The following is a 24,925-nucleotide window of genomic DNA, read 5'->3' as shown; positions in this document are numbered from 1 at the left end:
CATTATCTGCTGAGTGGAGAGGTAAACTCTTCTATATTTCTATTATTACCTGCTGAGTGGAGAGGTAAACTCTTCTATATATCTATTATTATCTGCTGAGCGGAGAGGTAAACTCTTCTATATTTCTATTATTATCTGCTGAGCGGAGAGGTAAACTCTTCTATATTTCTATTATCTGCTGAGTGGAGAGGTAAACTCTTCTATATTTCTATTATTATCTGCTGAGTGGAGAGGTAAACTTTTCTATTTTTCTATTATTATCTGCTGAGTGGAGAGGTAAACTCTTCTATATTTCTATTATTATCCGCTGAGTGGAGAGGTAAACTCTTCTATATTTCTATTATTATCTGCTGAGAGGAGAGGTAAACTCTTCTATATTTCTATCATTATCTGCTGAGTGGAGAGGTAAACTCTTCTATATTTCTATTATTATCTGCTGAGTGGAGAGGTAAACTCTTCTATATTTCTATTATTACCTGCTGAGTGGAGAGGTAAACTCTTCTATATATCTATTATTATCTGCTGAGCGGAGAGGTAAACTCTTCTATATTTCTATTATTATCTGCTAAGCGGAGAGGTAAACTCTTCTATATTTCTATTATCTGCTGAGTGGAGAGGTAAACTCTTCTATATTTCTATTATTATCTGCTGAGTGGAGAGGTAAACTTTTCTATTTTTCTATTATTATCTGCTGAGTGGAGAGGTAAACTCTTCTATATTTCTATTATTATCCGCTGAGTGGAGAGGTAAACTCTTCTATATTTCTATTATTATCCGCTGAGTGGAGAGGTAAACTCTTCTATATTTCTATTATTATCCGCTGAGTGGAGAGGTAAACTCTTCTATATTTCTATTATTATCTGCTGAGTGGAGAGGTAAACTTCTATATTTCTATCATTATCTGCTGAGTGGAGAGGTAAACTCTTCTATATTTCTATTATTACCTGCTGAGTGGAGAGGTAAACTTTTCTATATTTCTATTATTATCTGCTGAGTGGAGAGGTAAACTCTTCTATATTTCTATTATTATCCGCTGACTGGAGAGGTAAACTCTTCTATATTTCTATTATTATCCGCTGACTGGAGAGGTAAACTCTTCTATATTTCTATTATTATCTGCTGAGTGGAGAGGTAAACTCTTCTATATTGCTATTATCTGCTGAGTGGAGAGGTAAACTCTTCTATATTTCTATTATTATCTGCTGAGTGGAGAGGTAAACTTTTCTATATTTCTATTATTATCTGCTGAGTGGAGAGGTAAACTCTTCTATATTTCTATTATTACCTGCTGAGTGGAGAGGTAAACTTTTCTATATTTCTATTATTATCTGCTGAGTGGAGAGGTAAACTCTTCTATATTTCTATTATTATCTGCTGAGTGGAGAGGTAAACTCTTCTATATTTCTATTATTATCTGCTGAGTGGAGAGGTAAACTTTTCTATATTTCTATTATTATCTGCTGAGTGGAGAGGTAAACTCTTCTATATTTCTATTATTACCTGCTGAGTGGAGAGGTAAACTCTTCTATATTTCTATTATCTGCTGAGTGGAGAGGTAAACTCTTCTATATTTCTATTATTATCTGCTGAGTGGAGAGGTAAACTCTTCTATATTTCTATTATTATCCGCTGAGTGGAGAGGTAAACTCTTCTATATTTCTATTATTATCCGCTGACTGGAGAGGTAAACTCTTCTATATTTCTATCATTATCTGCTGAGTGGAGAGGTAAACTCTTCTATATTTCTATTATTATCTGCTGAGTGGAGAGGTAAACTCTTCTACAAGTGCTTCTCACTAAATTAAATTTACTTTTTGATGATAATCTATTTCATTTCTTCAATACAAAAAGTGAATCTCCTATATTCTATAGTCATTACACACTGATCTATTTCACGTGTTTATTTCTGTTAATGTTGATGATTATGGCTTACAGCCAATGAAAACCCAACAGTCATTATCTCAGTAAATTAGTATAATTAACAAAAAATACCTGTAAAGGCTTACTAAGCATTTATAAAGGTTGTGGTGAAACGTGTATATATGTGTACATACACTTAGGTCCATATATATTTGGACAGAGAACATTTTTCTCATTTTGGTTACAGACATTACCACAATGAATTTTAAACAAAACAATTCAGATGCAGTTGAAGTTCAGACTTTCAGCTTTCATTTGAGGGTATCCACATTAAAATTGGATGAATGGTTTAGGAGTTTCAGCTCCTTAACATGTGCCACCCTGTTTTTAAAGGGACCAAAAGTAATTGGACAGATTCAATAATGGTAAATAAAATGTTCATTTTTAGTACTTGGTTGAAAACCCTTTGTTGGCAATGACTGCCTGAAGTCTTGAACTCATGGACATCACCAGACACTGTGTTTCCTCCTTTTTGATGCTCGGCCTTCACTGCGGTGGTTTTCAGTTGCTGGTTGTTTATGGGCCTTTCTGTCTGAAGTTTAGTCTTTAACAAGTGAAATGCTGCTCAATTTGGTTGAGATCAGGTGACTGACTTGGCCATTCAGGAATCTTCCACTTCTTTGCTTTAATAAACTCCTGGGTTGCTTTGGCTTTATGTTTTGGGTCATTGTCCATCTGTAGGATGAAACGACGACCAATCAGTTTGGCTGCATTTGGCTGGATCTGAGCACACAGTATGGCGGCTCTGAAGACCTCAGAATTCGTTCCTGTGTCACATCATCAATAAACACTAGTGACCCAGTGCCACTGGCAGCCATGCATGCCCAAGCCATCACACTGCCTCCGCCGGGTTTTACAGATGATGTGGTATGCTTTGGATCATGAGCTGCACCACGCCTTCGCCATACTTTTCTCTTTCCATCATTCTGGTAGAGGTTGATCTTGGTTTCATCTGTCCACAGAATGTTCTTCCAGAACTGTGCCGGCTTTTTTAGATGTTTTTTAGCCTTTTTCTTCTTGATGCTTATGAGTGGCTGCACCGTGCAGTGAACCCTCTGTAGTTACTTTCATGCAGTCTTCTCTTTATGGTAGATTTGGATATTGATACGCCGACCTCCTGGAGAGTGTTGGTCACTTGGTTGCTGTTGTGAAGGGGTTTCTCTTCACCATGGAGATTATTCTCCGATCATCCACCACTGTTGTCTTCCGTGGGCGCCCAGGTCTTTTGCACTGATGAGTTCACCAGTGCTTTCTTTCCTTCTCAGGATGTACCAAACTGTAGATTTTGCCACTCCTAATATTGTAGCAATTTCTCGGATGGTTTTTTTCTGTTTTCGCAGCATAAGGATGGCTTGTTTCACCTGCATAGAGAGCTCCTTAGACCGCATGTTTACTTCACAGCAAAACCTTCCAAATGCAAGCACCACATCTCAAATCAACTACAGGCCCTTTATCTGCTTAATTGAGAATGACATAACGAAGGGATTGCCCACACCTGTCCATGAAATAGCCTTGGAGTCAATTGTGCAATTACTTTTGGTCCCTTTAAAAACAGGGTGGCACAGGTTAAGGAGCTGAAACTCCTAAACCCTTCATCCAATTTTAATGTGGATACCCTCAAATGAAAGCTGAAAGTCTGAACTTCAACTGCATCTGAATTGTTTTGTTTAAAATTCATTGTGGTAATGAATAAAGCACTTGATTTAGGTGTACCCTTGCAGGCACAACCCCATCTCCCCTCTCAGCCCAGCATTCAACTTCTGTCCTATGCTGTCATGGGAGCATAAATCACACACCGACCCAGGCTACACACCCGCTCATACACGTTGCCACCACTCACCGAATACACGGGCGATGAGTCCCGGAAATTACTAATACTGTCTACCACTCATACGGATCATACAGTTTAAGGCTATGGATTCTTTTAGAACATTCAAGGTTCAACTTGTTAAAGTGTTATGCTTTAATACAAAAAGGTTCAGTGGTTACAGTAAGAATGAGGTCTAAAATATGATAATAAAAAGACATACAGCTATGCAAAACAGTACAAAATAAACAGGAGAAAACTTACAGAAATAGCTAACTTGTAGTCTGCTTCTGCTCCCTGAGGGTGGGTGAATATGGAGTTGGTGGAACACATCAGCTTCGGCTGCCCCTCACATGTGAACAATTTTGAATATATACAAGCCAAATTTAAAGTCAACCTGGAGGTCAGATTTCTAGACCAGCCCCTCAAGTTGATATTCTAATTGCTTGTTTTTGATTGGACTACGGCCGTGCCCCCAATGAATATATTATTTCTCTGAGATTCTTCCTGTAAAGCTTCCCACATATAGTGTCAGACTGTAAGTGACATCTCTCTTCCAGAGAGCTAGGAGGTGTCAAATGCTCCTTTTTTTCTTTGGTTTCCAGCACGACCCCCTGGAGAGATTTGGAGACAGAAGTCTGCTGCTTCAGGAAAATACATATTAACACCTGGGTGAGACCTGCAGCCTTCAGGACAGATGTTACATTATTACTAGTCACACAATAAACCTATACATAGTTCACTGCCCACATACAGTACAGACCAAAAGTTTGGACACACCTTCTCATTTAAAGATTTTTCTGTATTTTCATGACTATGAAAATTGTACATTCACACTGAAGACATCAAAACTATGAATTAACACATGTGGAATTATATACTTAACAAAAAAGTGTGAAACAACTGAAATGATGTCTTATATTCTAGGTTCTTCACAGTAGCCACCTTTTGCTTTGATGACTGCTTTGCACACTCTCACACTCTTGCACACTCATGAAAATACAAAAAAATCTTTAAATGAGCGTACACCACAGATTGTCCTCTGTATTTCTTTGTAGTGCATCATGAATCATGGTATGTGTTAAAGGGGCCACTGAGACTCTTTTGCCCGGGGTCCAAGATAACACGGAGCCGGTCCTGCCTTTTGATATCCAAAACTACCTGCTTCATGCCTCTAAATTCAGCCTAAAATGAACAGAACCCTCCAGCAATCCCTCTCCTGGATCCGGAGTCCTCAACCAGGAGAATCCAACTCCAGCATCGGTAACAAAGTAATGTCTCCTCCTAACTCCTTCATGTAATTCATGCAGACAAGGATAATGTGTTCCTCCCGTACAGTCCTGATATAAGTATCATATAGTCCTGACCTTCCGGGCCCTCAAGAAGATCTGTACATCTAATGTTCAGCCGTGTACATTGATCTTACAAATCGGACGAGACGAACCTGGAGAAGATGTTTTGGCAAACGACACCTATTATTAGTATAGGTAACAGGATGCCTTTCAGCGGGTTTCCCGTTATTCTGAGAAGTTACCAGGTTCTGTTCCCGTTCCACCTCGGCTTCTATATCCAAGTTGGATTCCATAGAAGAGTCTCCTGTATCACTGTCTGCCTGTATCTTTCTATCTTCACCCCTCACGGCTGTATCCAGCACACTGCTGACAGAGCGGCCCAGACAGCACCACCACCAAACCACTGGCAGCAGCTTTGTGTTGACTCTCGATCTCCAACTACCAGGGTCCTCGGACCTCCCAAACAGCAGGGAGTAAACCAGGTAGTCAGTGCCACATGAGCTCTCCTGGTGAGATGGATGGGCAGCTGCTGAGACCACACATAAAATGTCATGTTCTTATGTTTCCTTATGTGTAATATTCATCAACATCTCTCCTTATACAGGATTACACCATAGAGAAGAAGACATCAGGTGACTGTGTGACTCCCATCATCCATCTCCATGTATCCGGAAGAGGGAGCAGGAGTGAGAGCCCCATCACAGAAGCCCCACACTCCCCGATGCCTGAGAAGAAGATCCTAGATCTCACCAACGAGATCACAGAGCTGCTGACTGGAGAGGTGACTGCTGGGAAATGCGACAGTAATACACTGGAGGATTCTGGGTGATGAGAGGAGACTGCTGGGAGATTATACAGGATACACTGGAGGATTCTGGGTGATGAGAGGTGACTGCTGGGAGATTATACAGTAATACACTGCAGGATTCTGGGAGAGGAGAGGTGACTGCTGGGAGATTATACAGTATACACTGGAGGATTCTGAGTGATGAGAGGAGACTGCTGGGAGATTATACAGTATACACTGGAGGATTCTGGGTCATGAGAGGAGACTGCTGGGAGATTATACAGTATACACTGGAGGATTCTGGGTGATGGGAGGAGACTGCTGGGAGATTATACAGTATACACTGGAGGATTCTGGGTGATGAGAGGAGACTGCTGGGAGATTATACAGTATACACTGGAGGATTCTGGGTGATGAGAGGAGACTACTGGGAGATTATACAGTATATACTGGGGGATTCTGGGTGATGAGAGGAGACTGCTGGGAGATTATACAGTATACACTGGGGGATTCTGGGTGATGAGAGGAGACTGCTGGGAGATTATACAGTGTACACTGGAGGATTCTGGGTGATGAGAGGAGACTGCTGGGAGATTATACAGTATGCACTGGAGGATTCTGGGTGATGAGAGGAGAGGAGACTGCTGGGAGATTATACAGTATACACTGGAGGATTCTGGGTGATGAGAGGAGACTGCTGGGAGATTATACAGTATACACTGGAGGATTCTGGGTGAGGAGAGGAGACTGCTGGGAGATTATACAGTATACACTGGAGGATTCTGGGTGATGAGAGGAGACTGCTGGGAGATTATACAGTATACACTGGAGGATTCTGGGAGATGAGAGGAGACTGCTGGGAGAGTATACAGCATACACTGGAGGATTCTGGGAGATGAGAGGAGACTGCTGGGAGATTATACAGTATACACTGGAGGATTCTGGGTGAGGAGAGGAGACTGCTGAGAGATTATACAGTATACACTGGAGGATTCTGGGCGATGAGAGGAGACTGCTGGGGGATTATACAGTATACACTGGAGGATTCTGGGTGATGAGAGGAGACTGCTGGGAGATTATACAGTATACACTGGAGGATTCTGGGTGATAGGAGACTGCTGGGAGATTATACAGTATACACTGGAGGATTCTGGGTGATGAGAGGAGACTGCTGGGAGATTATACAGTATACACTGGAGGATTCTGGGAGATGGGAGGAGACTGCTGGGAGATTATACAGTATACACTAGAGGATTCTGGGTGATGAGAGGAGACTGCTGGGAGATTATACAGTATACACTGGAGGATTCTGGGTGATGAGAGGAGACTGCTGGGAGATTATACAGTATACACTGGAGGATTCTGGGTGATGAGAGGAGACTGCTGGGAGATTATACAGTATACACTGGAGGATTCTGGGTGATGAGAGGAGACTGCTGGGAGATTATACAGTATACACTGGAGGATCGTGGGTGATGAGAGGAGACTGCTGGGAGATTATACCGTGTACACTGGGGGATTCTGGGTGATGAGAGGAGACTGCTGGGAGATTATACCGTGTACACTGGGGGATTCTGGGTGATGAGAGGAGACTGCTGGGAGATAATACAGTATACACTGGAGGATTCTGGGTGATGAGAGGAGACTGCTGGGAGATAATACAGTATACACTGGAGGATTCTGGGTGATGAGAGGAGACCGCTGGGAGATTATACAGTAAACACTGGAGGATTCTGGGTGATGAGAGGAGACTGCTGGGAGATTATACAGTATACACTGGAGGATTCTGGGTGATGAGAGGAGGCTGCTGGGAGACTATACAGTGTACACTGGAGGATTCTGGGTGATGAGAGGAGACTGCTGGGAGATTATACAGTATACACTGGAGGATTCTGGGTGATGAGAGGAGGCTGCTGGGAGATTATACAGTATACACTGGAGGATTCTGGGTGATGAGAGGAGACTGCTGGGAGATTATACAGTATACACTGGAGGATTCTGGGTGATGAGAGGAGGCTGCTGGGAGATTATACAGTATACACTGGAGGATTCTGGGTGATGGGAGGAGACTGCTGGGAGATTATACAGTATACACTAGAGGATTCTGGGTGATGAGAGGAGACTGCTGGGAGATTATACAGTGTACACTGGAGGATTCTGGGTGATGAGAGGAGACTGCTGGGAGATTATACAGTATACACTGGAGGATTCTGGGTGATGAGAGGAGACTGCTGGGAGATTATACAGTATACACTGGAGGATTCTGGGTGATGAGAGGAGACTGCTGGGAGATTATACAGTATACACTGGAGGATTCTGGGTGATGAGAGGAGACTGCTGGGAGATTATACAGTATACACTGGAGGATTCTGGGTGATGAGAGGAGACTGCTGGGAGATTATACAGTATACACTGGAGGATTCTGGGTGAGGAGAGGAGACTGCTGGGAGATTATACAGTGTACACTGGAGGATTCTGGGTGATGAGAGGAGACTGCTGGGAGATTATACAGTATACACTGGAGGATTCTGGGTGATAGGAGACTGCTGGGAGATTATACAGTATACACTGGAGGATTCTGGGTGATGAGAGGAGACTGCTGGGAGATTATACAGTATACACTGGAGGATTCTGGGAGATGGGAGGAGACTGCTGGGAGATTATACAGTATACACTAGAGGATTCTGGGTGATGAGAGGAGACTGCTGGGAGATTATACAGTATACACTGGAGGATTCTGGGTGATGAGAGGAGACTGCTGGGAGATTATACAGTATACACTGGAGGATTCTGGGTGATGAGAGGAGACTGCTGGGAGATTATACAGTATACACTGGAGGATTCTGGGTGATGAGCGGAGAGGAGACTGCTGGGAGATTATACAGTATACACTAGAGGATTCTGGGTGATGAGAGGAGACTGCTGGGAGATTATACAGTGTACACTGGAGGATTCTGGGTGATGAGAGGAGACTGCTGGGAGATTATATAGTATACACTGGAGGATTCTGGGTGATGAGAGGAGACTGCTGGGAGATTATACAGTATACACTGGAGGATTCTGGGTGATGAGAGGAGACTACTGGGAGATTATACAGTATATACTGGGGGATTCTGGGTGATGAGAGGAGACTGCTGGGAGATTATACAGTATACACTGGAGGATTCTGGGTGATGGGAGGAGACTGCTGGGAGATTATACAGTATACACTGGAGGATTCTGGGTGATGAGAGGGGACTGCTGGGAGATTATACAGTATACACTGGAGGATTCTGGGTGATGAGAGGAGACTGCTGGGAGATTATACAGTATACACTGGAGGATTCTGGGTGATGAGAGGGGACTGCTGGGAGATTATACAGTATACACTGGAGGATTCTGGGTGATGAGAGGAGACTACTGGGAGATTATACAGTATATACTGGGGGATTCTGGGTGATGAGAGGAGACTGCTGGGAGATTATACAGTGTACACTGGAGGATTCTGGGTGATGAGAGGAGACTGCTGGGAGATTATACAGTATACACTGGAGGATTCTGGGTGATGGGAGGAGACTGCTGGGAGATTATACAGTATACACTGGAGGATTCTGGGTGATGGGAGGAGACTGCTGGGAGATTATACAGTATACACTGGAGGATTCTGGGTGATGAGAGGGGACTGCTGGGAGATTATACAGTATACACTGGAGGATTCTGGGTGATGGGAGGAGACTGCTGGGAGATTATGCAGTATACACTGGAGGATTCTGGGTGATGAGAGGAGACTGCTGGGAGATTATACAGTATACACTGGAGGATTCTGGATGATAAGTGGAGAGGAGACTGCTGGGAGATTATACAGTGTACACTGGAGGATTCTGGGTGATGAGAGGAGACTGCTGGGAGATTATACAGTGTACACTGGAGGATTCTGGGTGATGAGATGAGAGGAGACTGCTGGGAGATTATACAGTATATACTGGGGGATTCTGGGTGATGAGAGGAGACTGCTGGGAGATTATACAGTATACACTGGGGGATTCTGGGTGATGAGAGGAGACTGCTGGGAGATTATACAGTATACACTGGAGGATTCTGGGTGATGAGATGAGAGGAGACTGCTGGGAGATTATACAGTATACACTGGAGGATTCTGGGTGATGAGAGGAGACTGCTGGGAGATTATACAGTATACACTGGGGGATTCTGGGTGATGAGAGGAGACTGCTGGGAGATTATACAGTATACACTGGAGGATTCTGGGTGATGAGAGGAGACTGCTGGGAGATTATACAGTATACACTGGGGGATTCTGGGTGATGAGAGGAGACTGCTGGGAGATTATACAGTATACACTGGAGGATTCTGGGTGATGAGAGGAGACTGCTGGGAGATTATACAGTATACACTGGAGGATTCTGGGTGATGAGAGGTGACTGCTGGGAGATTATACAGTATACACTGGAGGATTCTGGGTGATGAGAGGAGACTGCTGGGAGATTATACAGTATACACTGGAGGATTCTGGGTGATATTGGTATACAGTTAGGTACAGAATTATTTGGACAGTTACACAAGTTTTGGCATTTTAGGTGTTTACCAAAACATAACCAAGATTCTCCGCTTTAACTTGAAGGGCTTCACATGCTAATTGCAGGAAGGGTTTAGGTATTATACCTCTTTACTATGTAGTTCTCTCTTTTTCAAGGGACCAAAAGTAATTGGACAGTAATCTCAAAATCTTTTTAATGGGCCGCATAGGCTTTTCCCTTGTTAGTCCATCATCAATTAATCAGGTAAATAGGAGCTGATTCCAGGTGTGGTGTTTGCATTTGGAAGTTGTTGCTGTGAACCCACTACATGCGGTCAAAGTAGCTCTCAATGGGAGAGAAACAGACTATCATTAGGCTGAAAAAAAAGAAGAAATCCAAAGCGAAAGAGAGAGCAGAAATGTTAGGAGCTGCCAAATCAACAGTTTGGTATATTCTGCAAAATAAAAAGGGAGCACTGATGAGTTTGGGAAGTCAAAAAGGGCTGGTTACTCATGGAAGACAACAGTGGTGGATGTTCACAGAATAACTTCCCTCGGTGAAGAAAGCCTCTTCTGAACCCCCACCCAAGTGAAGATCACTCTCCGGGAAGTCGGTGTCTCCGTATCTAAGTCTACCATAAAGAGAAGACTTCAGGAGAGTAAATACAGAGGGTTCACCACAAGATGCCAACCATTAATCAGCCTTAAATATAGGAAGGCTGGATTGTTGTTTTTTTTCTTTTACAAAGTCTAAAGAAGTCGCCCAGGTCGGGAAAAGCAATACAAAGATCAACAAGTCCCAGAGTGCTGGGAATAAGAAAGTATGGAGAAGGCTTGGAGCGGCTCCAGATCCTCGGCACATCCTCAAACACATGGTGGAGCAGTGTGGTGGCGAGGGCATGCATGGCTTCTAATGGCACCGGGTCACTAGTGGTGATTGATGATGTGACTGAAGACAGAAGCCGCCGTATTATTCCTGTGTGTACAGGGAGATACATTCTGCTCAGATCTAACCAAAGGTTGATTGGACGGCGCTTCACAGGACAGATGAACAGTGACCCAAACGTTCTGTGAAAAAGAAGTGGAGCATTCTGCAATGGCCGAGTCATCACCAGATCTCAGCCCATCGAGCCGCATTTCTCATGTTTAACAACTACAAAGACATTACCTAGTGCTAAGCACACCTGTAGTATAAAGTATATGCTTTTATTGAAGACAAACCAACCATGTACAATAAAAACAATTACAAAGCAGATTTCCCCCAAATTGTATTGAATAATGTAGCAGTAGCACAAGGATATAACAGAACAGGGTAATAGCTGCCTATCCCATACTGGGTAACTCCTAAACAATAACAATAAGGGCCACTAATTGATAACCACATACCATGTAACCTGATTAAAGTAGATATGAAGTAATCAATAAAAGCAGCCCTAAGTCTGTAGTGTAGGGTTCTGTATCAGATACTCCAACATGTAACACATCCTTATAATCATGAGTAGTACTCGCACCCAGCAGATGGGAAAACAAGGAGGGTACATAGCAGACCTACAAGTGTGGGATCCATCATGCCAAGCAATATGCGATTAGGATGGGGCTCACGCGTTTCACTGCTCCATAGCCGCTTCATCAGGAGGGTGTGAGACCTGGAGAGGGCTGAGGACGTGGAGGGCAGCAGCAGCAGAGGGACCAGGGAGAGAGCTGGAGACACAGAGGGCTGAGGACGTGGAGGGAAGTAGCAGCAGAGGGACCAGGGAGAGAGCTGGAGACAGAGGGCTGAGGACGTAGAGGGCACCAGCAGAGGGACCAGGGAGAGAGCTGGAGACACAGAGGGCTGAGGACGTGGAGGGAAGCAGCAGAGGGACCATGGAGAGAGCTGGAGACACAGAAGGCTGAGGACATGGAGGGCAGCAGCAGAGGGACCAGGGAGAGAGCTGGAGACAGAGGGCTGAGGACGTGGAGGGAAGTAGCAGAGGGACCAGGGAGAGAGCTGGAGACAGAGGGCTGAGGACGTAGAGGGCACCAGCAGAGGGACCAGGGAGAGAGCTGGAGACAGAGGGCTGAGGACATGGAGGGCAGCAGCAGAGGGACCAGGGAGAGAGCTGGAGACAGAGGGCTGAGGACGTAGAGGGCACCAGCAGAGGGACCAGGGAGAGAGCTGGAGACACAGAAAGCTGAGGACATGGAGGGTAGCAGCAGAGGGACCAGGGAGAGAGCTGGAGACACAGAAAGCTGAGGACATGGAGGGTAGCAGCAGAGGGACCAGGGAGAGAGCTGGAGACACAGAGGGCTGAGGACGTGGAGGGTAGCAGCAGAGGGACCAGGGAGAGAGCTGGAGACACAGGGGGCTGAGGACTTGGAGGGAAGCAGCAGAGGGACCAGGGAGAGAGCTGGAGACACAGAAGGCTGAGGACGTGGAGGGAAGCAGCAGAGAGACCAGGGAGAGAGCTGGAGACACAGAGGGCTGAGGACGTGGAGGGCAGCAGCAGAGGGACCAGGGAGAGAGCTGGAGACACAGAGGGCTGAGGACGTGGAGGGCAGCAGCAGAGGGACCAGGGAGAGAGCTGGAGACACAGAGGGCTGAGGACATGGAGGGAAGCAGCAGCAGAGGGACCAGGGAGAGAGCTGGAGACACAGAAGGCTGAGGACGTGGAGGGCACCAGCAGAGGGACCAGGGAGAAAGCTGGAGACAGAGGGATGAGGACGTGGAGAGAAGCACCAGCAGAGGGACCAGGGAGAGAGCTGGAGACAGAGGGCTGAGGACATGGAGGGCAGCAGCAGAGGGACCAGGGAGAGAGCTGGAGACACAGAAGGCTGAAGACGTCGAGGGCAGCAGCAGAGGGACCAGGGAGAGAGCTGGAGACAGAGGGCTGAGGACATGGAGGGCAGCAGCAGAGGGACCAGGGAGGGAGCTGGAGACACAGAGGGCTGAGGACATGGAGGGAAGCAGCAGAGGGACCAGGGAGAGAGCTGGAGACAGAGGGCTGAGGACATGGAGGGCAGCAGCAGAGGGACCAGGGAGAGAGCTGGAGACACAGAAGGCTGAGGACGTGGAGGGCAGCAGCAGAGGGACCAGGGAGAGAGCTGGAGACAGAGGGCTGAGGACATGGAGGGAAGCAGCAGAGGGACCAGGGAGAGAGCTGGAGACAGAGGGCTGAGGACGTGGAGGGAAGCAGCAGAGGGACCAGGGAGAGAGCTGGAGACACAGAGGGCTGAGGACGTGGAGGGTAGCACCAGAGGGACCAGGGAGAGAGCTGGAGACAGAGGGCTGAGGACATTGAGGGAAGCAGCAGAGGGACCAGGGAGAGAGCTGGAGACAGAGGGCTGAGGACGTGGAGGGCAGCAGCAGAGGGACCAGGGAGAGAGCTGGAGACAGAGGGCTGAGGACATGGAGGGAAGCAGCAGAGGGACCAGGGAGAGAGCTGGAGACAGAGGGCTGCGGACATGGAGGGAAGCAGCAGAGGGACCAGGGAGAGAGCTGGAGACAGAGGGCTGAGGACGTGGAGGGTAGCAGCAGAGGGACCAGGGAGAGAGCTGGAGACACAGAGGGCTGAGGACATGGAGGGCAGCAGCAGAGGGACCAGGGAGAGAGCTGGAGACAGAGGGCTGAGGACATGGAGGGTAGCAGCAGAGGGACCAGGGAAAGAGCTGGAGACAGAGGGCTGAGGACGTGGAGGGTAGCAGCAGCAGAGGGACCAGGGAGAGAGCTGGAGACACAGAGGGCTGAGGACATGGAGGGAAGCAGCAGAGGGACCAGGGAGATAGCTGGAGACACAGAGGGCTGAGGACGTGGAGGGCAGCAGCAGAGGGACCAGGGAGATAGCTGGAGGCACAGAGGGCTGAGGACGTGGAGGGCAGCAGCAGAGGGACCACGGAGAGAGCTGGAGACACAGAGAGCTGAGGACATGGAGGGCAGCAGCAGAGGGACCAGGGAGAGAGCTGGAGACACAGAGGGCTGAGGACGTGGAGGGCAGCAGCAGAGGGACCAGGGAGAGAGCTGGAGACACAGAGGGCTGAGGACGTGGAGGGAAGCAGCAGAGGGACCAGGGAGAGAGCTGGAGACAGAGGGCTGAGGACATGGAGGGTAGCAGCAGAGGGACCAGGGAAAGAGCTGGAGACAGAGGGCTGAGGACGTGGAGGGTAGCAGCAGCAGAGGGACCAGGGAGAGAGCTGGAGACACAGAGGGCTGAGGACTTGGAGGGAAGCAGCAGAGGGACCAGGGAGAGAGCTGGAGACAGAGGGCTGAGGACATGGAGGGAAGCAGCAGAGGGACCAGGGAGATAGCTGGAGGCACAGAGGGCTGAGGACGTGGAGGGTAGCAGCACAGGGACCACGGAGAGAGCTGGAGACACAGAGAGCTGAGGACATGGAGGGCAGCAGCAGAGGGACCAGGGAGAGAGCTGGAGACACAGAGGGCTGAGGACGTGGAGGGCAGCAGCAGAGGGACCAGGGAGAGAGCTGGAGACACAGAGGGCTGAGGACGTGGAGGGAAGCAGCAGAGGGACCAGGGAGCGAGCTGGAGACACAGAGGGCTGAGGACGTGGAGGGCAGCAGCAGAGGGACCAGGGAGAGAGCTGGAGACACAGAGGGCTGAGGACATGGAGGGCAGCAGCAGAGGGACCAGGGAGAGAGCTGGAGACACAGAGGGCTGAGGACGTGGAGGGTAGCAGCAGAGGGACCAGGGAGAGAGCTGGAGACACAGGGGGCTGAGGACTTGGAGGGAAGCAGCAGAGGGACCAGGGAGAGAGCTGGAGACACAGGGGGCTGAGGACTTGGAGGGCAGCAGCAGCAGAGGGACCAGGGAGAGAGCTGGAGACACAGAAGGCTGAGGACATGGAGGGTAGCAGCAGAGGGACCAGGGAGAGAGCTGGAGACACAGAGGGTTGAGGACGTGGAGGGCAGCAGCAGAGGGACCAGGGAGAGAGCTGGAGACACAGAGGGCTGAGGACGTGGAGGGCAGCAGCAGAGGGACCAGGGAGAGAGCTGGAGACACAGAGGGCTGAGGACATGGAGGGAAGCAGCAGAGGGACCAGGGAGAGAGCTGGAGACAGAGGGCTGAGGACGTGGAGGTCAGCAGCAGAGGGACCAGGGAGAGAGCTGGAGACAGAGGGCTGAGGACATGGAGGGAAGCAGCAGAGGGACCAGGGAGAGAGCTGGAGACAGAGGGCTGAGGACATGGAGGGAAGCAGCAGAGGGACCAGGGAGAGAGCTGGAGACAGAGGGCTGAGGACGTGGAGGATAGCAGCAGAGGGACCAGGGAGAGAGCTGGAGCCACAGAGGGCTGAGGACATGGAGGGCAGCAGCAGAGGGACCAGGGAGAGAGCTGGAGACAGAGGGCTGAGGACATGGAGGGTAGCAGCAGAGGGAGCAGGGAAAGAGCTGGAGACAGAGGGCTGAGGACGTGGAGGGTAGCAGCAGCAGAGGGACCAGGGAGAGAGCTGGAGACACAGAGGGCTGAGGACTTGGAGGGAAGCAGCAGAGGGACCAGGGAGAGAGCTGGAGACAGAGGGCTGAGGACATGGAGGGAAGCAGCAGAGGGACCAGGGAGATAGCTGGAGACACAGAGGGCTGAGGACGTGGAGGGCAGCAGCAGAGGGACCAGGGAAAGAGCTGGAGACACAGAGGGCTGAGGACGTGGAGGGCAGCAGCAGAGGGACCAGGGAGAGAGCTGGAGACACAAAGGGCTGAGGACATGGAGGGCAGCAGCAGAGGGACCAGGGAGCGAGCTGGAGACACAGAGGGCTGAGGACGTGGAGGGCAGCAGCAGAGGGACCAGGGAGAGAGCTGGAGACACAGAGGGCTGAGGACATGGAGGGCAGCAGCAGAGGGACCAGGGAGAGAGCTGGAGACACAGGGCTGAGGACGTGGAGGGCAGCAGCAGAGGGACCAGGGAGAGAGCTGGAGACACAGAGGGCTGAGGACGTGGAGGGTAGCAGCAGAGGGACCAGGGAGAGAGCTGGAGACACAGGGGGCTGAGGACTTGGAGGGAAGCAGCAGAGGGACCAGGGAGAGAGCTGGAGACACAGAGGGCTGAGGACGTGGAGGGTAGCAGCAGAGGGACCAGGGAGAGAGCTGGAGACACGGAGGGCTGAGGACTTGGAGGGAAGCAGCAGAGGGACCAGGGAGAGAGCTGGAGGCACAGAGGGCTGAGGACTTGGAGGGAAGTAGCAGCAGAGGGACCAGGGAGAGAGCTGGAGACACAGAGGGCTGAGGACTTGGAGGGAAGTAGCAGCAGAGGGACCAGGGAGAGAGCTGGAGACACAGAAGGCTGAGGACATGGAGGGTAGCAGCAGAGGGACCAGGGAGAGAGCTGGAGACACAGAGGGCTGAGGACATGGAGACCAGGGAGAGAGCTGGAGACACAGAGGGCTGAGGACGTGGGCGTGTGCAGCAGAGGGACACAGAGGCGAGTGAGGCAGGGGGAGAAGACACTTGTGGCTGGAGAGGGGGGAACAGCGGCAAGTCAGGCAGGGGCAAGCAGAACAGAAAGAGACTCTGCGAGTGCTGTCGCTGGATATTTAAATTCGGCGGGGCATGCTCGCATTTGGCCACGCTTTTTACATGTGTGCATGCAGGACACGAGTGCTGACGTGGCAAAATGACATTACTGCTGCCGGGCACTGGCATCTCTTGGCAGCAGGACGCTTTGAAGTGCCTGGCGCCTGCACTGATCTGATTATATCGGTATCGGAGCCCAGTTCACTGCAGACAGCAGCCGCCGACACCAGGATACAGGATCTCTCTGATCCTAGCAGTCTGCGGCTATATACTACCATGGTAATTAACCATGTCGGCAAGAGGCCACAGACAACAGATGGACATCTGTCCTAATTCTTTTGATACGCCCCGACTGTTCTTGAGAGATATAGATATATATATACAGTATATAGCTCAAAATAAAGAAAGTGACCACTTTACGCAATGTGACTCCAAGTCAATCACACTCCAGTGAAATCAACCTGTCCAGTTCTGAAGCCACCCTGATTGTGAATCCCTTTCTCCTGCTGTTGTGCTGCTGTCGTCTCCGCGTAACGTGGGAAGTTCTGAATCGTTGTGCCTGTTCCAAAGGTTGTGAAATTCATATATGTGCACGGAAGAGCCGTCCTGATACATTAAGAATCAAAGCAGATCTCTCTTTATGACATACATTGGTCAGGGTTTTATAGGTTATTAGTATTCATGCATTGTAACGATCTAATTGTCTAAGCTTATCTCTAATGATGTGCTGGCATTAGCAGACATTCATCTCATTGGCTAAAGGTGATTCTGTCTACACCCAACTGTGTTTCCTCCCCTTATCTTTCATATATCCAACTGTCTTATGTTTTCTCTAAGTCCATTACACAAAGGCATTCCTGAAGGCCCCCGTCACACAAAACACATGCACACTGGCTCAAACTCCATATTGGAAAGGAGAAGAGAATATATGTAGAATATCCACAATAGAGTCAGGATTGGTAAGTGTAAATCCTGCTGTCACAGAGCAGACAACAGGTAGAAATGATCAGCAATTAGAAAGACATTCCCTACAATGGAGTGGATCAGCAGGGGGTGACCACAGACCATTTTTCTGTTCTCATCCTATTTTCCGTTGTATTGGTCAGTTTTACATTTTGTAATTGCTCTCGCCCCTAGAGATACTGTACAGTAACATGAGGTGGTGTCTACATCCCAAGTTGCTCAGGAAGTGAAGGTAGATATAGAATAATGTTCAATCGAAGCAACACTAAGTCCAGAGTCTAAGGTGCTGTATCAGTGTAAAGGGAAGTGTCCCATGAGATATATACACTGCTCACAAAAAGTTAAGGGTACACTAAAATACCACATCCTAGATATCCCTTAATGAAATATTTCAGCTGTAAATCTTTCTTCATTACATAGTGGAATGCGCTGAGAACAATAAGACATCAAAATAATCAATGTAAGTCAATATTGATATCCCATGTGTTAAGGCTAGCGGAACGCACCGAGTAAATAGAGATGTTTTTATTGATATTGGTGCGTTCGCAGCCCGGGGTCCACCGTGCAGGAGTACCTGCTGCTAGCAAACGGCGGCACTATATGGCGGTATGGACTAACTCAGTTAATTCACCGAGTAGCCGTGAAAGCAAAGCACTGTGCCCTGTTAGACTTCACAGAGGCACAGGCTAACTGCCCAAACAGAGAGCAGTCAGTGGTCACGCGTGCACACAAAACTCCTCGCCGGAGGTGCCAGCATTCTAGGGGCTTATTTCAGCCGGGTCCCTGAATACATACAAACACAAACTCTTCGCCGGAGGTGCCAGCATTCTAGGGGCTTATTTCAGCCAGGTCCCTGAATACATACAAACACAAACTCCTCGCCGGAGGTGCCAGCATTCTAGGGGCTTATTTCAGCCGAGTCCCTGAACACACTCTCACGTGACAACACTGGCGCATAACAAAGAACAATACTAGCGCATGGTCGTGTGGCCATGCTAGCCTTAAATAGTTGCAGCACGTACAGAACCTTCCTAGAAGGACCAATGAGAGACTGCCACAGAGCGTGAGCACCTACAGGACCTTCCTGAAGGATCAATGGCCTTAGCTGCATTATCTGATCATGTGACCCTCGATCTCCACTGAGAGATCCTACTTAGGGCATGCTCAGAACGAGAAAAGCAGGACCTAGTCCCAGAAGCGTCTGCTCGCTGCTGCCCAGCACTGACTTCAATGGCAGAAGCAGGAAAGGCAGCAGTAACTCTTTGTACAGAGTCAGACTGAGCGAGATGCTGGGACCGACGTCTCCGCTGAGCAGGCTCCACTGCGGCAGGAGAAGAATGGGGGACCGCAGCGGAGATGGCCCGAGATTCCCCCTGTGCAGAGGCGGGAACTCGACCCCCAACACCATGGAGGTCTGGATTTAAAATGATACTCAAAATCAAAGTGAAAATAAAATTACTGGCTCATCCAACTTCAGTGGAAATACCTTAAAACAAGGAAATGACGCTCAGTAGTGTGTGTGGCCTCCATGTGCCTGTATGACTTCACTACAATGCCTGGGCATGCTCCTGATGAAGCAGCAGATGTTCTCCTAAGGCATCTCTTCCCAGACCTGGATTAAAGCTTCAGTCAACTCTTGGACAGTCTGTGGCGCAATGTTGCCGTGGCGTTGGTGGATGGAACAAGACATGATATCCCAGATGTGCTTAATTTGGATTCAGGTATCCGTAACGGGCAGGCTAGTCCATAGCATCAATGCCTTCATCATGCAGGAACTGCTGACACACTGCAGCCACATGAGGTCTGGCATTGTCCTGCATCAGAAGGAACCCAGGGCCGACAGCACCAGCATATGGTCTCACAATGGGTCTGAAGATCTCATCCTGGTGCTAATCGCAGTCAGGGTACCTGTGGCCAGCACATTGGGGGCTGTGCGGCCCTCCAAAGAAATGCCACCCCACACCATTACTGACCCACTGCCAAACCGGCTATGCTGGAGGATGTTGCAGGTAGCACAACATTCTCCATGGCGTCTCCAGACTCTGTCACGTCTGTCACATGTGCTCAGTGTGAACCTGCTCTTCTCCGTGAAGAGCACAGGGTGCCAATGTCAAATCTGCCAATTTTAGTGTTCTCTGGAAAATGCCAATCGCCCTGAACAGTGTTGGGCTGTGAACACAACAAAAACAGGCAGAGATGCTTACCTGTCTAAATGGGCCTCAATATAATTGCACTACCAGGGTGCAGCGGACCCAAGTAAAATGGCAACTGCTCGGGTGCAATACCAAATGAAACAGCCAGCCTTCAATCAGGGATTGGCCGTGTGGTACACCAATGCACTAAAATATATACTCTGTATGTGGCAATATTCACACAAGGAATGCAGAGCATCTGGTTCTCAGCCTAGTGGTAGTGCAATTGTATTGAGACCCATTTAGACAGGTAAGCATCTCTGCCTGTTTTTGTTTTTTTTCTTGAATATTGGAGGATTTTTTCCTCTTTTTGTGGTTTTCATGTTAGAGTAGGACTGGCAAACGTAAGGACCCTTGACACGGGTTGCCAGCTTACATATTATGGCCAGAATATCAACCAATACCTTACGGATATTGATATTTTTTTTTGCACGTTATATTTTTTTCAGGGTGCAGTTGGGCCCAAATGGTTCTGTAAACTGTGGCCTCTGTTCACACAGGATGCATCATAGTTAGCACTGGGCAGCCCGCCATAGCGCGTCATTAATAGGCTGAGAACCAGATGCTCTGCATTTCTTGTGTGAACATTGCCACATACAGAGTATATATTTTAGTGCATTGGTGTACCACACGGCCAATCCCTGATTGAAGGCTGGCTGTTTCATTTGGTATTGCACCCGAGCAGTTGCCATTTTACTTGGGTCCACTGCACCCTGGTAGTGCAATTATATTGAGGCCCATTTAGACAGGTAAGCCTCTCTGCCTGTTTTTGGTTTTTTTTCTTGAATACTGTAAGCACAACACCCACTTCTGGACGTCAAGCCCTCATACCACCCTCATGGAGTCGGTTTCTGAGAGTTTGAGCAGACGCATGATGTTAGCAGCCTGCTGGAGGTGATTTTGCAGGGCTCTTTCACTACTCGTGTTCCTCCTTGCACTAAGGAGGAGGTGAGTGGTCCTGCTGCTGGGTTGTTGCCCTCCTACGGACTCCTCCACGTCTCCTGGTGTACTGCCCTGTCTCCTAGTATCTGCTCCTTGTTCTGGACACTGTGCTGCCAGACACAGCAACACGTCTTGCCACAGCTCGCATTGATGGGCCTTCCTCGATTAGCTGCACTACCTGGCAGCTTCTGTGGGTTGTAGAAATCAAAAGAAACCGAAACAGCTAAAAACGATGAGAACAGAGAAATGGTCTGTGGTCACTCCCTGCAGAACTCCTTTATAGGGGTTGTTTTGCTAAATGCTTATCATTTCCACCTATTGTCTGTTCTATTTGCAAAGAGAGCAATACAGTCCGGCAATACCAACGCATTGTTACCTCTTTATATATCACTGGTGAGGCCACATCTAGATTATGGGATCCAGTTTTTGGATCCTCATTTTAAATAAGGATATTCAAAAGTTAGTTAGTTTAAAGGTGTCAACTAGATTATTACACGGGATGGAGGCCTCTCCTATATTACACGGAATGGAGGCCTCTCCTATATTACACGGGATGGAGGCCTCTCCTATATTACACAGGATGGAGGCCTCTCCTATATTATACAGGATGGAGGCCTCTCCTATATTACACGGGACCGAGGCCTCTCCTATATTACACGGGATGGAGGCCTCTCCTATATTACACAGGACGGAGGCTGTTATGATCTGGTGACCTTGGAGCCGCATGGACTTTCTCTGGAGTAGGTGGAACCTATACTGACCGCAATCCCTAAACTGACACCGCAACTAGAAGTAGCCGTGGGGTGTACCTAACACATCCTAGACACCTCGACACAGCCGGAGGACTAAATACCCTATAGATGGAAATGGGAATTCTATCTTGCCTCAGAGCAGACCCCCAAAGGATAGGCAGCCCCCCACAAATATTGACTGTGAGTATAAGAGGAAAGACACACACAGGCGGAAAACAGGATTTCGCAAAAGAGGCCACTCTAGCTAAATAGAAAAGGATAGGACAGAATACTAAGCGGTCAGTATTAAAACCCTAAAAATATCCACAGCAGATAATACAAAATTCCACCATCTAACTAAAGACATGGAATGTATATCTGCATCTCCAAAGAATCCAACTTGACTGAATAAATCCAAACACAGTCAAAGCTGGACTAAGAAAAACAATGAATAGTACTGAATTGTAAAGCACACGGCATGTGTGCTGCAGAAACAAAACCAGACACTTATCTTTGCTGATTTTGGCAGGAGGGCAGGAGGAACCAGACAGAGATGCAAACCCTCCAAAAACAATGGACAACTGGCAATGACTAATGAATCCTGCACACCTAAATAGCCCAGACAGAGCTGCAATCAGCAGAAACACCTGCCCAGGATTGCAACCCAGAGACAACTGCATTACCACCAACAACCACCGGAGGGAACCCAAGAGCAGAATTCACAACAGGAGGCCTTTTCTATTTTACAAGAGATGGAAGCCTCTCCTATATTACACGGGATGGAGGCCTCTCCTATATTACACGGGATGGAGGCCTCTCCTATATTACACAGGATAGAGTGTCATGATTCTCAATGGCGAGAGAACATAGCCCAGCATATATGAGAACTAGCTCTTGGAAGATGGAAACTATACTGACCATGAACTAAACCTGCCGCACAACTAGAAGTGGCCGGGTAGCATGCCTACGTTATTTTATCCCTAGATGCCCAGCGCCAGCCGGAGAACTACCTAATCCTAGCAGAGGAAAAGACAGTCCTGGCTCACCTCTAGAGAAATTTTCCCAAAAGGCAGACAGAGGCCCCCACATATATTGGCGGTGATTTTAGATGAAATGACAAACGTAGTATGAAAATAGGTTTAGCAAAATCGAGGTCCGCTTACTAGATAGCAGGAAGACAGAAAGGGCACTTTCATGGTCAGCAGAAAACCCTATCAAAACACCATCCAGAAATTACTTTAAGACTCTAGCATTAACTCATAACACCAGAGTGGCAATTTCCGATCACTAGAGCTTTCCCGACACAGTAACGAAACAGCAGCTGTGAACAGGAACAAAATGCAAAAACACACAAGGACAAAAGTCCAACTTAGCTGGGAGTTGTCTAGTAGCAGGAACATGCACAGAGGCTTCTGATTACATTGTTGACCGGCAAGAAACTGACAGAGGAGCAAGGTTATATAGCGACTCCCACATCCTGATAGGAGCAGGTGAACAGAGGGGATGATGAACACAAGTTCAATTCCACAAGTGGCCACCGGGGGAGCCCAGAATCCAATTTCACAACAGTACCCCCCCCTCAAGGAGGGGGCACCGAACCCTCACCAGAACCACCAGGGCGATCAGGATGAGCCCTATGAAAGGCACGGACAAGATCGGAGGCATGAACATCAGAGGCAGTGACCCAAGAATTATCCTCCTGACCGTATCCCTTCCATTTGACCAGATACTGGAGTTTCCGTCTGGAAACACGAGAGTCTAAGATCTTTTCCACAACGTACTCCAACTCACCCTCAACCAACACCGGAGCAGGAGGCTCAACGGAAGGCACAACCGGTACCTCATACCTGCGCAACAATGACCGATGAAAAACATTATGAATCGAAAAGGATGCAGGGAGGTCCAAACGGAAGGACACAGGGTTAAGAATCTCCAATATCTTGTACGGGCCGATGAACCGAGGCTTAAACTTAGGAGAAGAAACCCTCATAGGGACAAAACGAGAAGACAACCACACCAAGTCCCCAACACAAAGCCGAGGACCAACACGACGACGGCGGTTGGCAAAAAGCTGAGTCTTCTCCTGGGACAACTTCAAATTGTCCACCACCTGCCCCCAAATCTGATGCAACCTCTCCACCACAGCATCCACTCCAGGACAATCCGAAGATTCCACTTGACCGGAGGAAAATCGAGGATGAAACCCCGAATTACAGAAAAACGGGGACACCAAGGTGGCAGAGCTGGCCCGATTATTGAGGGCGAACTCCGCCAAAGGCAAAAAAGCAACCCAATCATCCTGATCCGCAGACACAAAACACCTCAAATATGTCTCCAAGGTCTGATTAGTCCGCTCGGTCTGGCCATTAGTCTGAGGATGGAAAGCAGACGAAAAAGACAAATCTATGCCCATCCTAGCACAGAATGCCCGCCAAAATCTAGACACGAATTGGGTCCCTCTGTCAGAAACGATATTCTCAGGAATACCATGCAAACGAACAACATTTTGAAAAAACAGAGGAACCAACTCGGAAGAAGAAGGCAACTTAGGCAAGGGAACCAGATGGACCATCTTAGAGAAACGGTCACACACCACCCAGATGACAGACATCTTCTGAGAAACAGGCAGATCCGAAATAAAATCCATCGAGATGTGCGTCCAAGGCCTCTTCGGGATAGGCAAGGGTAACAACAATCCACTAGCCCGAGAACAACAAGGCTTGGCCCGAGCACAAACGTCACAAGACTGCACAAAGCCTCGCACATCTCGTGACAGGGAAGGCCACCAGAAGGACCTTGCCACCAAATCCCTGGTACCAAAGATTCCAGGATGACCTGCCAACGCAGAAGAATGAACCTCAGAGATGACTCTACTGGTCCAATCATCAGGAACAAACAGTCTACCAGGTGGGCAACGATCAGGTCTATCCGCCTGAAACTCCTGCAAGGCCCGCCGCAGGTCTGGAGAAACGGCAGACAATATCACTCCATCTTTAAGGATACCTGTGGGCTCAGAATTACCAGGGGAGTCAGGCTCAAAACTCCTAGAAAGGGCATCCGCCTTAACATTCTTAGAACCCGGTAGGTACGACACCACAAAATTAAACCGAGAGAAAAACAACGACCAGCGCGCCTGTCTAGGATTCAGGCGCCTGGCAGACTCAAGGTAAATTAAATTTTTGTGGTCAGTCAATACCACCACCTGATGTCTGGCCCCCTCAAGCCAGTGACGCCACTCCTCAAAAGCCCACTTCATGGCCAAAAGCTCCCGATTCCCAAT

The 24,925-nt window shown here is 48.5% G+C and overlaps 1 protein-coding gene across 2 annotated transcripts in view; it reads left to right on the top strand.

The window, feature by feature from the left end:
- LOC143808886 (uncharacterized) overlaps positions 1 to 24,925 on the top strand; it is a 266,593-nt gene that overhangs the window by 219,522 nt on the left and 22,146 nt on the right. For both annotated transcript variants that reach the window (XM_077292056.1, XM_077292057.1), the window contains exon 4: positions 5,624 to 5,800. In XM_077292056.1, the coding sequence (XP_077148171.1) occupies positions 5,624 to 5,800 (177 nt within the window). The remainder of the gene's footprint in view (positions 1 to 5,623; positions 5,801 to 24,925) is intronic.

Source organism: Ranitomeya variabilis, chromosome 2 (assembly GCF_051348905.1).
Source record: "Ranitomeya variabilis isolate aRanVar5 chromosome 2, aRanVar5.hap1, whole genome shotgun sequence".
NCBI classification, from domain to species: Eukaryota; Metazoa; Chordata; class Amphibia; order Anura; family Dendrobatidae; genus Ranitomeya; species Ranitomeya variabilis.
The sequence above is the reverse complement of the archived record's forward strand: the minus strand, read 5'-3'. Positions and strand labels throughout refer to the sequence as shown.